Here is a 16,250-nt window from a genome sequence, read left to right on the forward strand (position 1 = left end):
TAAGAGATTTTGCGACTAAATAATAATTTGTTTTATTGCTTTTCAGGGTATAATGAGAACAAAACTAGTTCTACACATAAATCATTATTTCTTAATTATGGTGATGAAGCAATGAAGAAAAATGTAATAAATTAAGGATAATAAATCTTTGATAATGTGGTAGAAGATTTTTTTGTGTGTAGTAGAAGATTTAATTGCTTATATCTTACTGAGGCAAAACTTTAGCTATATTTCATTGAACAGTGTCTAAATTCAGGATAGGGGTTTAAGAGTAAGCTTTTCTCAAGAATTTTATTCCAAGAATGAGTTATTCAGTGTGTCTATTGGCACTGTTAAAATAGTTTAAGTTATTTCCATTAAATATATGTATATGTGTATGTATGTGAGTATAATATATAAATATATATATATATATACTATATATATATATTATACTCACATATACATATATTATACTCACATACACACACATATATATTTAATATAATCCAAAGTCTCACTTTATTTTTACCATAATATTAGTGCTTTAAAGCTAAACTAATTTCTTTCTTGAGGCATTATTAATTTTGTTGTTGATTGTGTTGAAATATTATGTCCAATAGAAATGAATGAAACAAATGAACAGCATTGGAAAAATAAGTACAAATGACCAATAGTCCTTTGACAATTAAGGAAATATCAATTTTTATTTTTATTTTTATAAAAATGATTATTTATTTATTTTGAGAGAGAGACAGAGAGCTTGAGCAGAGGAGGGACAGAGAGAGGCACAGAATCCAAAGCAGGCTCTGGGCTCTGAGCTGTAGCAGTGCAGAGTGGGGGCTGGAACCCACGAATCGTGAGGTCATGACCTGAGCTGAAGTCGGTCACTTAACCTACTGAGCCACCCAAGCGCCTCAAGGAAATACCAATTTTTAAAAAGGGAGGTATTTCACCTACCAGACTGGCAAAGATTAAATAATTTGATAATACCCACTCTTATGTAGAGTATGGAGAAATAAGCCCTCTTACAAAGTCTTGGCAGAAATGTAAATTAGTGTAAGCTTTTTGGAGGATAATTTGGCAATATATATCAAAATTCAACTTGCTCATATCCTTTGAGTTAGAAATTGTATTTCTAGAACTTTAGCTTTTTTTTTTATTATTATTTAAAAAAAATTTTTTTTCAACGTTTATGTATTTTTGGGACAGAGAGAGACAGAGCATGAACGGGCGAGGGGCAGAGAGAGAGGGAGACACAGAATCGGAAACCGGCTCCAGGCTCTGAGCCATCAGCCCAGAGCCTGATGCGGGGCTCGAACTCACGGACCGCGAGATCGTGACCTGGCTGAAGTCGGACGTTTAACCGACTGCGCCACCCAGGCGCCCCTAGAACTTTAGCTTTTAAGTAAGCAAAGATATACGTATAAGCATAACATGGTGGGTTGCCTTATTTTGAATCCTGACAGAATGGGTTATTACTTCTGTGAAACTGGGCAGATTACTTAGTCCCTTTGTGTGTCATTTTCCTCAGATATAAAATGGTAATAATAATGGCACCCAACTCATACTGTTGTTGTAAAGCTCATGTGCATGAATAAATGTAGAATACTTAGATTAGTCCCTGGCACAAAGCCAGTTCTCTGTATTGGTTTTTGTTGTTTTTGAATTATTGCTTGGGTGGTTTTATACATTGAGGACTCCAAGCACAATGCTTAAGTTTTTCAGGGGCTTTATGGAATACTTGAGATCTGAAAACTTTTTGTTAATTCCTAAATATGAAAAGAATACTATGTTACATGTTATACTATGTCACTTTCATTAATTATTAAATTCCGTAACACAAAAATATTTCAAAATTCATAGGTTAGATTTTATTTTTTCTTCTAGTTAACATACAGTGTTACATTAATTTTAGGCATACAATAAAGTTAGATTTTAATATCTGCATATGAATGTGGATTTCTGAGAAATCACATTTTAGTATATATGATATTAATTTGGGTAGAGACCAAGGACTATAAAGGTTTTAAAACAGTCCCTTTGTTTTGTCAAAACACTGGAAATATCTGAAATATTCACTCATTAGGGATTAGTTGAATTATGGTATATCCATACCATAGCCACCATTTTTCTATATTATGCATGTTTTAAATAGAGTAGGATAGGTTTATATATATAAGACTGTATGGAAAGATCTTCAAAGTATATGATAAAGAGCAAAAACAAGTTACAGAGTAATTATTTATGGAATGAATCTATTAATTTAAAAAATAGTACATATATATGCTTGTATATATGTAGATCATATATTGGAATGGAGGTGAATGGATGAGGTGAGTAGGGAAGCTTGTTGAGGCCAATGTTTATAGTAATGTTAAATAAATGTGGTTTTATTTCTCAAATCTTTGCAGTTTTATTGGTCAGCCTGACTCTCTCCAGAATATTAGCTATTTGTTTTTCCTCCTATTGTGTCAGTTCCTTATCCTTTCACTAAACGTTTGTCATTGAATCACGTTGCTTTATATAGTTTTAGAATAGAATACTCTCAAAAGCTCTATTTGAAAATGAAAATATTTTATGGCCTGTGCTTCCCTGGGTTCTGTGGTTTTCCTGAGCCCATCCAAGAGCTGTAATAAGAAACAGTATAGGAAAACTTCAGAATCATTTTGTTTTGTTTCGCATTCCTTTATGTTTGTTTAAGTGGTCTGGTGACCCTGTCCTTTGTGAAGGTTCCATTAATTTGGAAGTGAGAATCATTAGTATTTGATTCCTGAAGAATTTTTCTAATAATGCAAGTCATACTGGCAATCTGCCAGACTACTGACTAGTAGTGACTATGAAACAAAGGAAAAACTGGACTACATTTCTATTGGACTCTTCAAAATTTTTGGCTAGGTGTCAGATGTTTCAAATAATTAACATCTTTGTTGAATGAATGAGTGAATGAAAGGGTTTTATGGGGAGATTTCAAGGAGTTTTTGAATAGTGGGTCTCATCATCTCTGGCTTTATGTCAGGTTCACTTAAGGAGCTTTAAAAAATACTGATGCCTGGGACCTAACTCAGAGCAATTAAATCAGTAAGGTCTGTGCATTGGGATTTTTTATGAACTCTCCAGATGATTTTAATGTGTGGACTGGATTGAAAATCTGTGCCATAAACCTGGTAAAATTGTGTGTAGAAACGTGTGTGATACTTTCTGGGGGTGAGTCCTTGCACATTTTCGGAGGACTTCATGACCCAAAATGGCTAAGGACTGCTGCTCTACTGGAATATGTACCTTTTGTATATAAAGAGTGTCTTTTTGTTAAACCTTTCTAATGAATTTATGTTCCTCAAGTTGTATAGTGTTACTGGAGAAAAATTAGCATTTTTACAATAGTATTACTGGAATTCCTTTTTGACTCTGTTTTTTCTTCTCCTCTGCCATACTTCTGGATCAGTGTTGAATTGTAAGATATTTGAAGCTCAAATAGATACCCTTTCCCTAAGGTAATATTTTTCACTTTGCTATTCATAAAAAGATACCTTTCATTTGGGGGGGGGGTATCTTGTTTTTGTTTTAGATTCCTAAATGTAACATACAAATTGCTGGTTTTATTAGTAGAAACTTACTCATAAATTTAATAATTTATATTCTTGGTTCCTATTTATGGTACCATGTAGATTTTTCTCAAATAAATGTAAGAGGTTCTGAGATTATTACACAACTAGTATTTATATCCAAAAAAGATTATACATTGTCACAGTCTGCTCCTTTTTCAGGCTTGATGGAAATCTAATGTTGCAATAATAGTAAATGACTAAGTTACTGCATTTACCCATCTAAATATGTGCCACGAAGCATTTTATCATACTCTCATTATATGTATCAACTGTATTTATAAAGGTGTGTATATATAGAAGAGTTAAATTCAATTGTTTATATGTTTATTTCCTTATAGGAAATTTTTTTGCATGGTAGATCAGGATATGGTGGAGGGCTGCTTCCTCAGCCTCTAATTGTTTCTAGCACTGGATGCCCAAGATTGTACACTTCCCATCACACATGCATTTAGGTTGTATTACCTTCAGGCTTCAAACTGAGGTTGTTTCCTTTGTCTCTGTGATTTACAGCCTCTCTCCTTCCCCTTCATCACACTTCCCCCATCTGTGTCTGTTTTGAATCACTGTTCTGTGCCAAATTCTAGAAAAGAAAGTATACTTTATTGATTTTAATCATCCATTTATTGAGATTATATATGCAAATATTTCCTCTCATCTAATCACTATTTAATTGAATAATTTGGAACTCAGTAATTTTAGTTCATCAGAATAACTTAAAGAAGGCAGGTCTATAAAATTTTGAACATTAGAAGAAGTTATGTAAGTGTCTATTACATTGGTTTTAGCATTTGAGATAAATGAGGCATCCATTTATGATCTGTGGCAAACTTAAAGCAGGGTAAATGGAGTTACTACCTATCAGTAGGTAATATATTTGAATTCCAGAAGATTGTGTTAAATACTCTTGTATTCTGAACTAAAGCCCAATCTCAAGCCTCATGTTTCCTGGTACATTTTTTCAAAATTTAAAGTCAATGTGTTTAGCTTTTATAATGGGATATAGATAAGATCTCTTAATTGAAGAATGGTAATTATCTATGTAGAAAAGTAATTCCCTTGGATTTTATGGGATATGAATTAGCAAACTAGTCTGTGGGCCAAATCCTGTTTGCTACTTACTTTTATGCAGTCTGTGAGCTAAGAATACTGTTTACATTTTTAAATGATTAAAAAAATCAACAGAAGTATTATATTTTGTGACACATGATGATTATGTGAAATTTAAACATCAGACTACATAAATAAAGTTTTATTGGAACATAGCCATGCTCATTCATTTACCTATTGTCTATGGGTGATTTGTTACTACAATGGCAGAGTTGAGCATTTGTGACAGAGACCATTATATGGTATTCCCATCACTTCACACTACTCCTTGGTGCACTGCAGATCTCAGTGACACAGTTATAACTGAATAGCATTTTGAATGCCTCACATATTGCTGTACTACTGCATTTTAATGGCTTTTTTAAATTTTTTTAAATTTTTTATTTTTTTTATTTATTTTTGAGACAGAGAGAGACAGAGCATGAACGGGGGAGGGGCAGAGAGAGAGGGAGACACAGAATCGGAAGCAGGCTCCAGGCTCTGAGCCATCAGCCCAGAGCCCGACGCGGGGCTCGAACTCACGGACCGTGAGATCGTGACCTGAGCTGAAATTGGACGCTTAACCGACTGAGCCACCCAGGCGCCCCTTAATGGCTTTTTATTATCAGCTTGTGCCTATCATGTCAAAACAAAAAATGGGAGAACAGATTTTGAGTGTTATACTTTTAAAAAATTTAAAAAATTAAAAAAATTTTAATTCCAGGGTAGCTAACATATAGTGTTATGTTAATTTTTGGTGTGCAATATAGTGATTCAACAAATCTGTGTATTACTCAATGGTCATCATGATAAGATGATAAAAATCCACACTGGAGTGTGGATTATTTTGTTATTGAACTAGATGGGAAAATATTGTGTTTATTATGCAATGACAGTATGGCTGTGCTAAAATGATACAATACATGTTGACATTACCAGTGTAAATACTTATCTCAGTATTCCCAACTCACAGGAGAGCACTAGTCAGAAAAATTAGAAAATTTAAATTGGAATACCTCATTACAGCAGACTTTCTTCAAAAAATATGAAAATAAGGATGCAACCAAAATAAGTTTCTGGGTGGTTCATTTGTTAACAGAGCAAGGAAAGTCATTTGCCAGTGAGTGGTGAAATAGTGTCTCACTGTAGCAATTAAGGAAATAGGAAATGTGTCTAGAAAAAATAAACTTGTTTATGTTTGTTAGTCTTTCAGTGAGAACATTTGCTTGAAGAATTAAGAATATTGGGAGCTACATCATTAGTTAATTTAAAAAGATAAATGATTTCAAGTGGTTTTCCCTGTCTCTTGATAAGTTAGCAGGTGTGATCAAAACTGCTCAGTTTTTGTTTACTTGAGGAGTCAATGCCAAGTTTGAAGTTACTGAAGAATTACTCTCTATGAATAGTCTATGTGGGTCAACTACAGACAAGAATATGTCTTTTTTCAATTATCTGTCCTAGCCACTAGGACTTTGGTTGTGAGATATGCCTAACTCATAAGCCAGTCAACCTGTGGGACAATGGAAAAGCTAGAGATGGAATTCTAACTTCACAAGTAACTGAGATCTGACTGGTAAAGCTGATCTTCTGAAAGTGATATATACCATATCCCTGGCTCACACCAGCCTTCTGTGCCTTCTTTCTCTTGTTTACTGAAGATCCAGGGACTGGCTTCTTCTATTTTCACTATCTGCTGCCACATATTTGTTGAAGGAGTCCACTCCCCACAAAACATGGCTGAAGATAAGCATATAGGACCTGAATGAGTTATGGTTCTTTAGTTGCAAGCAAAAGTAACCAATTCTGGAAAATTTAAGGAATAAAAGCCCATTATGAGAAGGTCATCAAAAGTCTCCCAGAAACAACAAGGCCAAGGACATGAAGAGAAAGCAGGCAACTCTGTGCAGCAGGAACCTGTTGACCATAGCAGATAGTATCCACACTGCATGAATGAACTAGCACTCTCCCTGCATAAATAGACTCCAGAGACTTTTTCTCCACTCCCAACTCCCTGCAAAAAAAAAAAAATACATATATATATTGTCAAAGAAGCTGAGAAAACAATCACTACAAAGTGAAGTGGACCGTCTTAAGATATATTACAACTGGAGGTGTTAAAAATGTATGGATCAGGAAGAGGCTTAGTTGAGCAAATTTACAAAGCTTGTGAAGATTTTAGGTGTTCAAATCATAGGGTTATTCATTGTATTTTTCATCAGCAGGTACTTCATGGAAAATATTTGATTCTAATCATATGTTCTTAAACTAATAATGTCAATAATGACCTTCATTTGCTCTCATGGACTTGACCATCATCACTTCCATGAATTTTTTTTCAAAAACTGAAATTGAATATGTCCACTTGCCCTGTGCAGAGAATTTTGATGGTTTAGAAGTAGTAAAGTTTTCTTGTGTCAGAGCCAAGACTGAAATTTTTCTAAATAATTAGTATTTCCCTCAACCACTGTTATTGAGCACTAAATTCCAAAAGCTTTGGAAACATTAGCATGTGCTAAAGATTTGAATATTTTCCTAATGAATCCAACCTAAAATTACAAGGTAACACAGTGCTTGTATGCAGAATTTATACTGTAGTACAAGTCATTTAGATGACAACTAATGTTATTTGAATCACAGGTAATGTCAGGCTATGTATATACTTTTTATGCCATCAAACATTAAAACATGAAGCAGCATTACCATTCCCACCAAATTTGAAACTGGTATATTTTATTTTCTAAGCTTAAACTACATTTCTAGCAGTGAGTTTTGGACCTTTATGTAAGTATTTTGGCATTTTAAAAATCCATAAAACTATGCGATTGAGGAGTTTCCACCTAACTTTCAGTTAGGAGTGAGGTGTCTGCAGTGTAATGACATGCTAAAAGCCATGCAGTATAATATTATAAATGCCTTCTAAGCAATAACTGTACTCAATTAAAGTCATGTGCTTATGATTGATATTGATATTTGCAGGACCCATCAATGTGAAAAGACACTTTCAAAGATGAAATAAATTTCATTATATATCTGCTTTAACAAGTGTACATTTATAGTTGTTTGATGATAAGCACTAACTTTGAACCCCAAGGAAGGGGAATATTATTACCCTCAAAATATCCTCAAAATAATATTAATACACTGGTATTACAATAAATTGTACCCATTTATTATTACAATTTGAATTTTTCAATAAAATATTTGTGAATATTTGTTTTCTCTTTTGTTATGTTAATACCTACATTATACCCATAATTTTGCCTCTTGGTGGCAAAACCTAAAATGTTTATTTTTCCGACCTTCACAGAAAGTGTTTTCTGACTCTTGTAAGGAATGACACCAATTTAACCCATTAGACTGTTTGAATCAACCTTGTCAATCAGTGGAATGATAAATACTGCAGTACTTCCATGTTTCAAGCAGAACTATGGTTTTATCAATTTTGGTTTTGGCTGTTCTCATGTATAGTCTTAGCTCAAGTTTGGTCTTTGATTGAACATACACTGCAATCATGTTAGGTTGTGTTAGGGGAATACTTTTTGTGTGAGTGAATGGTAAAGATTTGGAAATATGGGGGGCGCCTGGGTGGCTCAGTCGGTTGAGCGTCCGACTTCGTTTCAGGTCACGATCTCACGGTTCGTGAGTTCGAGCCCCGCATCAGGCTCTGGGCTGATGGCTCAGAGCCTGGAGCCTGCTTCCGATTCTGTGTCTCCCTCTCTCTCTGCCCTTCCCCCATTCATGCTCTGTCTCTCTCTGTCTCAAAAATAAATAAACATTAAAAAAAATATTTGGAAATATGTAAAATATTGGAAGCTGGTGACATGTTAAAAGGATATTTTGATTAAGGGACACATGCCACACAGAAGAAGGCAGGTGGATTTGTTGGTTGGGGGTAGATTAGGTTGTGTGTTAAGAGATGAATATATTTAATAGAAACTCCTAACATTTGGTTGATTAGGAGCTATCTTCTGTTTAATCTTGAGAAAAACTAATAAAGCTTTGTGTCATGGTATAGAAGGTCATTCATAAATTCTATGCTGCTGCAATTATATTTTACGAAAGAGATCACAAGAAATGTTTTATTTCTTCAATTTATGTTGCGGTAACAGGGAAAAAGAGATGTCAGAAAAGTTACTTCAGGGGGCGCCTGGATGGCGCAGTCGGTTAAGCGTCCGACTTCAGCCAGGTCACGATCTCGCTGTCCGTGAGTTCGAGCCCCGCGTCCGGCTCTGGGCTGATGGCTCGGAGCCTGGAGCCTGTTTCCGATTCTGTGTCTCCCTCTCTCTCTGCCCCTCTCCCGTTCATGCTCTGTCTCTCTCTGTCCCAAATATAAATAAACGTTGAAAAAAAATTAAAAAAAAAAGTTACTTCAGGCAGCTGTACCCCTTTTCCAATTATTTTTTTTAATTAACCCAAATGTCACAATGAATGTGACAGCATTGGAAATTTATAATTTATACTTTTTTAGGAAGTTAGGTCTCTGTAAGAGTGCTATAAAATTTAGATAATGATGGCCAATGATTTGAAGATAGAAAAGTTATTGTAGAAGTACCGAAAATTTGTTATTGTCTACAGTGTTTTTGGCTTTTGTTTTGTTAAATACATTAAATCTTTAAAAATTATCTAACTAATGCTTGCAGATGATAAAATCCATAAAATCTTACAAAAAGGGTGTACAGTGAAAATTGAAGCTCTCCTTAAAACATTTTTTTTTGATATTTATTTGAGAGAGAGAGAGAGAGAGAGAGTGCGCACCAGTGCGTGAGTCGGGGAGGAGCAGAAAGAGAGGGAGACAGAATCTGAAGCAGGCTCCAGGTTCTGAGCTGTCAGCACAGAGCCCATGCGGGGCTCGAACTCATGGACTGTGAGATCATGACTTGAGCTGAAGTCAGATGTCTAACTGACTGAGCCACCCAGGCGCCCCAAAGTTCTTTTTAAAGATACATTTCTACCTTCTGGTGTTAATTGGTTAAAAAAGTCATGTATTTTTCCAGACTGTAGAGACAGACATACACATGTATATAAATTGTTTTCTTGACTTAAGTGGGCTCATTCTATGCATACTTTTTTTGCATTACCCTCTTTTTAAAATATATACGAAATATTAATAGTGCACAGTGTTTTAATGCTTACATGTAAGAAGGTTTATTTAATGTAGTTATTTATAGATGGGTATTTATTTCTAATTTTTTCTTTTTGCAAAGGGGTGGATACAGATTTTGGTAGGCTGAAACTTACAGAATTGGGGTGGGTGTGTATGTGTGTGTGTGACATCTTAAAACTCTAGTGACTTACAAGTGTAAAAGCAAGTGCAGACTCTGGGAAGAGATCTTGCAAGTGTGCTGCCTGTAGGTTAAGTGTTATTAGCATCACAGAGAGTTCACCTTTCGTTATTGTGATTTAAGCAGTGTTTCAACAAATATCTTTGTTTTTATATCTTTGTGTACTTGTTGAACTATATACATTAACTAAATTTTATGAGGTGAAATTACTAATACAGAGGATATTAGTTGTTAAGTCCATACACTCAGGATCTAAGCTGCCTGGACTCTGACATGTTTTTCTAATTACCAGGTCTTTCACCTGGGACAAGATCCTTAATCTCTGTGGCTCAGTCTCTTATATGTAAATGGAGATAATAATGATGTTATAAGAATGTTATGGACTTAAGTACTTATAAAGTGCTTGAAACTATTAGGCATTTAGTAAATGTTAAGTATTATGTCAGTTTTGTGAATTTTTTTTTTTAAGGCAGTGTCATGACATTTAAATGTTTTGAGTCATGTTGTTTAAGTATAACACATTTACTCTAAAGATGTAAAGAATAAGCCATTTGGACTGTTACTAGTGTATTTGTATACAAACATATATAACAATGACATCATGGTAAAGAGTGCTTTGCAAACTATCTTAACAGGTATTATGATATCGGTTCATAAAGTATAATTACTAGAGTGTTTTCCTCTTCACTGGATTTTCACTCCAGGTTTTATTTAGGAGGATGGTTGTAAAGAAGGGAAAATCATTTCCCCATATAATTCCATTCTTCTAAGATCATTTGTCTTTTCCACTTTGAGTTTACAACTATGAATCTTTAGAGATGTAGAAATATTAAGAAGTTTTGACTTCAAAGACTTACTCAGTTTTGTTTTGTTTTGTTTTTAATTTAGAAAGACTTTTCATAAAGGTCAGTTATGCTAAGGCAGTCAAAAAATTAAAGCCTCGAGAAGAGGTACCAATTTCTTGACATGATCAGGAGCTAGAAAAGGTAGAAACAGCTAATATTATTATTCTCTTCCCTCTGCTCTCCTCATTTCCTTATTCTTATCTCCTTTCTTTCTTCCTTGAGCCTTCTGGCCTTCATTGCTAAATGTAGTAGGTGGTGAATTCTAGCTGACAGAACAGACCTGCCAGGGATCAGAAGTGGTGTTAGTTCTTGTAGGCCTTTGAGTTTCTAGTGCCTTTCAGGCTCTTTAGGGAATCTAGTAAGCTGTGGTAGGTTTCTTTCTTTCTGGTTTAAAGTTGTTATAGCACAGACCAGGAATTTGAGAAGAGAAATCAAAAGTACCAACCCATTCTTCTCACAAATGAGCTGACATGTACTAAAAAATTTAGCCTATATAAAACCTCAAATTTAATTTCTCTTTCAAAGCTTAGGTGATGTTTTTCAGGAGGCTAAAATGATTACTAAAGGAAGTAGAAAATATTAGCAGATTTGGATTTTAATATACGTACCTTGCCAAGGTACCAATGATGAATGGGGTCTAAGGTATTTAAACTTGCCGATTGACTCTGGCTTTCACCTCTTTCCTCCTTTCCTAGCCTGTTTCAGAGTAAAAATAGCAAGTAAAAAGAGGGCAGTGCTAGGGAAACTGATATTCACCACAATCAAATGTCTTCCCTTGTCCAAATGATAAAATACGAAGGAATCAATAATAGAATTTCTCATTTTTTTGCTTCCTTTTTGATATGTAGTGATATTACTACTGTTAAATCACATCCAATCAACATGTATGTACATATTTATGTGTATGCCTATGGACATACTTACTCTTGTACCAAGGATGATAAAAAAATACAAGCTTATATTAATTTCTTATGGAACTGAAAATTTTCACATTTCTGAAAAATTAACATTGTTGGAAATAACATTGTTTTGAAGGGAAAAACTTTTACTTATGCGTGGCTTCTCTATTTTTTATGTAGTGTGCTTGCAGTATTCCATTATTTTACTTGCCCTTAATTGGGAATAATGCATAAATAATAAAAAATGTAACCTGTTCTTGAGTTTTATTTATAATATATTCAATTCTACCTCTGCCTTGGGAGCAACATTATTGTTTTGCACCCACTGTTAACAAAATATTCTTAAAGGTGGAAGGCAAAACTTAAAGTTACTTCTGAGAAAAATGTTTTTTTTTTAATGAAACTAATAAAATTGGTTAATAATATAAGGTTACATGTATAGAGAACATGTTATGCTTCAAACTCTGTAATAGTAACTTAAAAATATGCACAGAATCACAAGAACTCTTTAAATTAGGTGTTAAATTGATTCCTATCTTATTAACGGAGGAAATGGAAGTTTAGAAAAGCTGAGTGAATATTGGAAGTGAGGGTGTCTGGTTCTAGAGCTGTTGTTTGTCACACAAGAATAAGGTGCTTTACAAACTGCAGTAGAGACATAAAGTGGTCAACACAAATACTTCTCTTATTCTGAGGTGGGAAGGTGAAGTGATTAACTTGATGATACAGCTGTTACAAGGAAAGGAGTCAGCCCTGTACTTCCAGTTATGTTCTTTGTCCATTTTCATACTAGACTGTCCTTTTTTCTAAGAGGGCTTTTGCTTGTAATTTGCACTGCAAATTATTTCTTCCCAGTTTGACTTTTGCTTTTGACTTTCTTTATCCTCTCTTTAACTTCCAATATATTTACATATTCGTAGAGTTGGATTATTTAATATTTTCTTTTGTATATTTTGGATTTCATGTTTTGCTATAAAAGGCTGAAGATAAAGATTTTATGTGATACAATAGCTTTCTGTGGTTTTTTTTGGTAGAAATATTTCTATTCAGGACCAAATGCATTTTATGCAACCAAAAATGATCTGGGCTAAAGTTCATATTAATTTTGTTTATTTAATTGTGTTAATATCTATATGGAAAGTATCCCTAAAGCATTAATATAGTGTATGAAAAGAGAAATAGCTTACTATCCACTTAAATTGCCATTCAGCTAAACCTCACTGTCTCTTCTTTAAAATAAGGATAATACTATCTGATTGGTTGTTGTGAGAAGTAAATGAGAGAATACATGAAAGAAATCCTGGATACCATATACTCAGTGCCTACTAAGTACCAGTCATTACACATACATTACTGTATTTGATCCTCAAAACAATGCTTTGAAGCAGCTATTCCTGCCCTCAGATTACAAGTGAGAAAATAGATTTAATGAGCTTATGCAACTTGCTCAGCATCTCTAAAAAGTGGCAGAGCCAGAATGTAAATACATGTTTGTCTGAAAATAAAAACCATGGTCTTTTCACTACACTCTTCCTGAAACATTATCGGTATTTATTTGCTTAAATCCTTTTTTCTTTTTATTATTTATTATTATTTTTAATGTTTATTCATTTTTGAGAGAGCATGAGCTAGGGAGGGGTAGAGAGAGGGGGGGACAGAGGATCCAAAGCGGGCTCTGCTCTGACAGCAGGGAGCCCAATGCAGGGCTCAAATTCCCGAACCGTGAGATCATGACCTGAGCTGAAGTGGGACGTTTAACCGACTGAGTCACCAGGTGCCCCCAGTCCTTTCTTCTTTTTAAATTTTCTGTTTCTGTTTCCCTTTTTTATTAATGACTAAGACTCTCACTGTCCGAGAGTACTACTTGTGATTATTGAAATAGTCTTTTCTTCACTGTCCAGTAAGGTTGCCTGCCACTAGCCACATGTGTCTGTTTAGCACTTGAAATATGATTAATGCAACCAAGAAACTGAAATTTTACTTTAATTTACTTTACATTAAATTACATGTGGCTACTGCTTTGGACATCACCACCTTAGATGTATGAATGTTTAGTGTGTTTGTATAAAGTGAGTATAATGTATTGATTAATAATGAGGAAACTGATCATTCTAGGTTGAAAACCTTAGCAGAAGAACTTATGCAGACACAGCAGATGCTTTTAAACAAGGAAGAGGCTGTCCTGGAGCTAGAGAAGAGAATTGAAGAATCTTCTAAGACCTACGAAAAGAAGTCTGAGTACGTAAAAGAAAAATAATTTGAAGGAAGAAAACTTAACTGATGTAATTTTACAGAACGCTTCAGTTACATGGTATAATGAACATAAAATTTCTAGAAGCTGAAATTTCATTTTAAGTACAAAACTTTGTATAATTGAGTTACTTTATAGGACTCTGGAAAAATGATTCTGGGTTTTGTCAATATAGTGTCCTGATCAAATGTCTCAATATTTTAACAATTTGAACTGTTTTCTGAAAAATCCTGTTAAAAGTTGTCTTTATTCCTCTCATCAGCGTCCACAAGATTCACTGTGAATTCCTTGTTCAGAAAGTGGCAGGTCAATGTTCTCTATAAATTGGCTTCCCCTGTGTTAGAAGGAAACAAACTTATTAGAAAATAGCAATCTGTTTCACTTACGAAAATCCTTCTGAGACTTGCTACGCTGTTTTGTCTTACTGTTGTTTCTTGATGATTTCTGGATCTGTAAATATCCTCCTGGATCCTCTTACTTTACTTGTCTGTGGATACTGTTGTTTTCAATGATTTTAATAATTACATTTTCTACCATTTTAAAGTTTAAATTTTGATCTATAACTTAAAATTTATAATCTGGCTTTGGTTATTGCTTACATCTGCAACAGGTGTTACTGGTATGGTGTCTCTACTCTCTACTCCTGACTAGAGTATATACATTTCTTGCTATCATACTCTCATAACTGGGTTGGTTTATCAAGATTCTCAAGGAAATTATGATGTGTCGAATTTCTCTGGTCTATAGTTGCACTTTCTACATAACTTCTAAAATATTCTCCACTTCTTTCAAGTCTCTGATCCTCTTATCTCCACCCATCATTGTCAGCAGTTGGATATCTTCTACATTACAGAAAAAAATTAGAATCATCAGGTGGCAACTCTCTTATTTTCTGTGACTAAATATCCATATCTGCTGCGTTTGTACCCATTCTCTGTGCTTACTTCCATAGAGGAACTGTTCCTTTTCTCAAGTCTATTTCTTGTGCCTCTTTTTGTATCATGTCTTCTCATACTTTCTCAGAAATTTTACATCATTTTTTATATTAGATTTACCTTTTCTTCTCAATTGGATCCAATTTTTGCTTATTTTTTTTATTTTTGTTTATTTATTTAGAGAGAGAGTGCATGTGTGTGCATGTATGGGGAGGGGCAGAGAGAGAGGGAAAGAAAGAATCCCAGACAGGCTCTGTGCTGTTAGCACTTGAACCCCACAAACCATGACCTGAGCCGAAACCAAGAGTTGGACACTTAACTGACTGAGCCACCCAGGTGCCCCAGTGCTCATTTGTTAAATATTCTTAAGTGTTGATTCTTAAAACAATTTCTACATCTCTGCCCACCCCAGATAACCCTTCTATATTTTCCCCCAACTGCCTTTGCCTATTGTTTTCTTAGTCATACTTGTTCTCAGAGTGATTATATTCACTCATTTCTTTAATTCCTACTTAGTTCTCAACCCATATATATCTAGCTTATTCCTCGTCACCGCTGAAATAGGTATCTGTAAGATCTCCAATGACTTCTACATTGCTAAATTTAAAAAGTATCTTACTTGACATCCTCTCAGTATCTGACTTTGTCGACTACATGTTTGTTTGTTTGTTTGTTTTTCTGTTGGTGTTTTGGACCAGATCTTTTGCTTCTCTTTGTGGCTACTCCTTTATAAACTCATTCTCCTTCACTAAGCCAGTCTATTTTGGAGTTACTCAAGGAATGGCCTTAGGTTACATTCACTCCCTAGATGGTTTCCTGATGATGACCCACATTTATTACTCTTGCTCAGATTTTTCCTCTGAACTCAATGTCCATGTAGTCAATTGCCTACTTGACATAACTCCTTGGATGTCTTGGAAGTAAATTTCCCATGTCTAAGGTTGAATTAACAGTCTCAACACAGAGATGCCTGGGGGGCTCAGTCAGTTGAGTGTCTGATTCTTGATTTCGGCTCAGGTCATGATCCTAGGGTGGTGGGATTGAGCCCCATGTCTGGCTCCGTGTTGAGCATGGAGCCTGCTTGAGATCCTATCTCTCTCTATCTCTATGTCTTTCTCCTTCTGCCCCCCCCCCACTTGTGCTCTTTCTCTCTCTCTAAAACAAAACAAGACAAAACAAAACAAAAATTCATATATAAAAAAAATTTGAATACAGCCCAACCCAATTCAACCTAGTTCACTCTTATATTCCTTATTTCAGTGAATGGCAACATAATCTATTTTATTATACACCTTAGAATATTAGGGGCCTACCTCTCCCACTTATACTATAGCTCTTATTACAACTTGGTATTAAATATTATAT

The 16,250-nt window shown here is 34.6% G+C and overlaps 1 protein-coding gene across 7 annotated transcripts in view; it reads left to right on the top strand.

Annotated features, from left to right (window-relative positions):
- FER (FER tyrosine kinase) overlaps positions 1 to 16,250 on the top strand; it is a 442,286-nt gene that overhangs the window by 104,697 nt on the left and 321,339 nt on the right. For all 7 annotated transcript variants that reach the window (XM_023258902.2, XM_045034531.1, XM_045034545.1 and 4 more), the window contains one exon: positions 13,815 to 13,937. In XM_023258902.2, coding sequence (XP_023114670.2) covers positions 13,815 to 13,937 — 123 coding nt within the window. The remainder of the gene's footprint in view (positions 1 to 13,814; positions 13,938 to 16,250) is intronic.

Source organism: Felis catus, chromosome A1 (genome assembly GCF_018350175.1).
Source record: "Felis catus isolate Fca126 chromosome A1, F.catus_Fca126_mat1.0, whole genome shotgun sequence".
NCBI lineage: Eukaryota > Metazoa > Chordata > Mammalia > Carnivora > Felidae > Felis > Felis catus.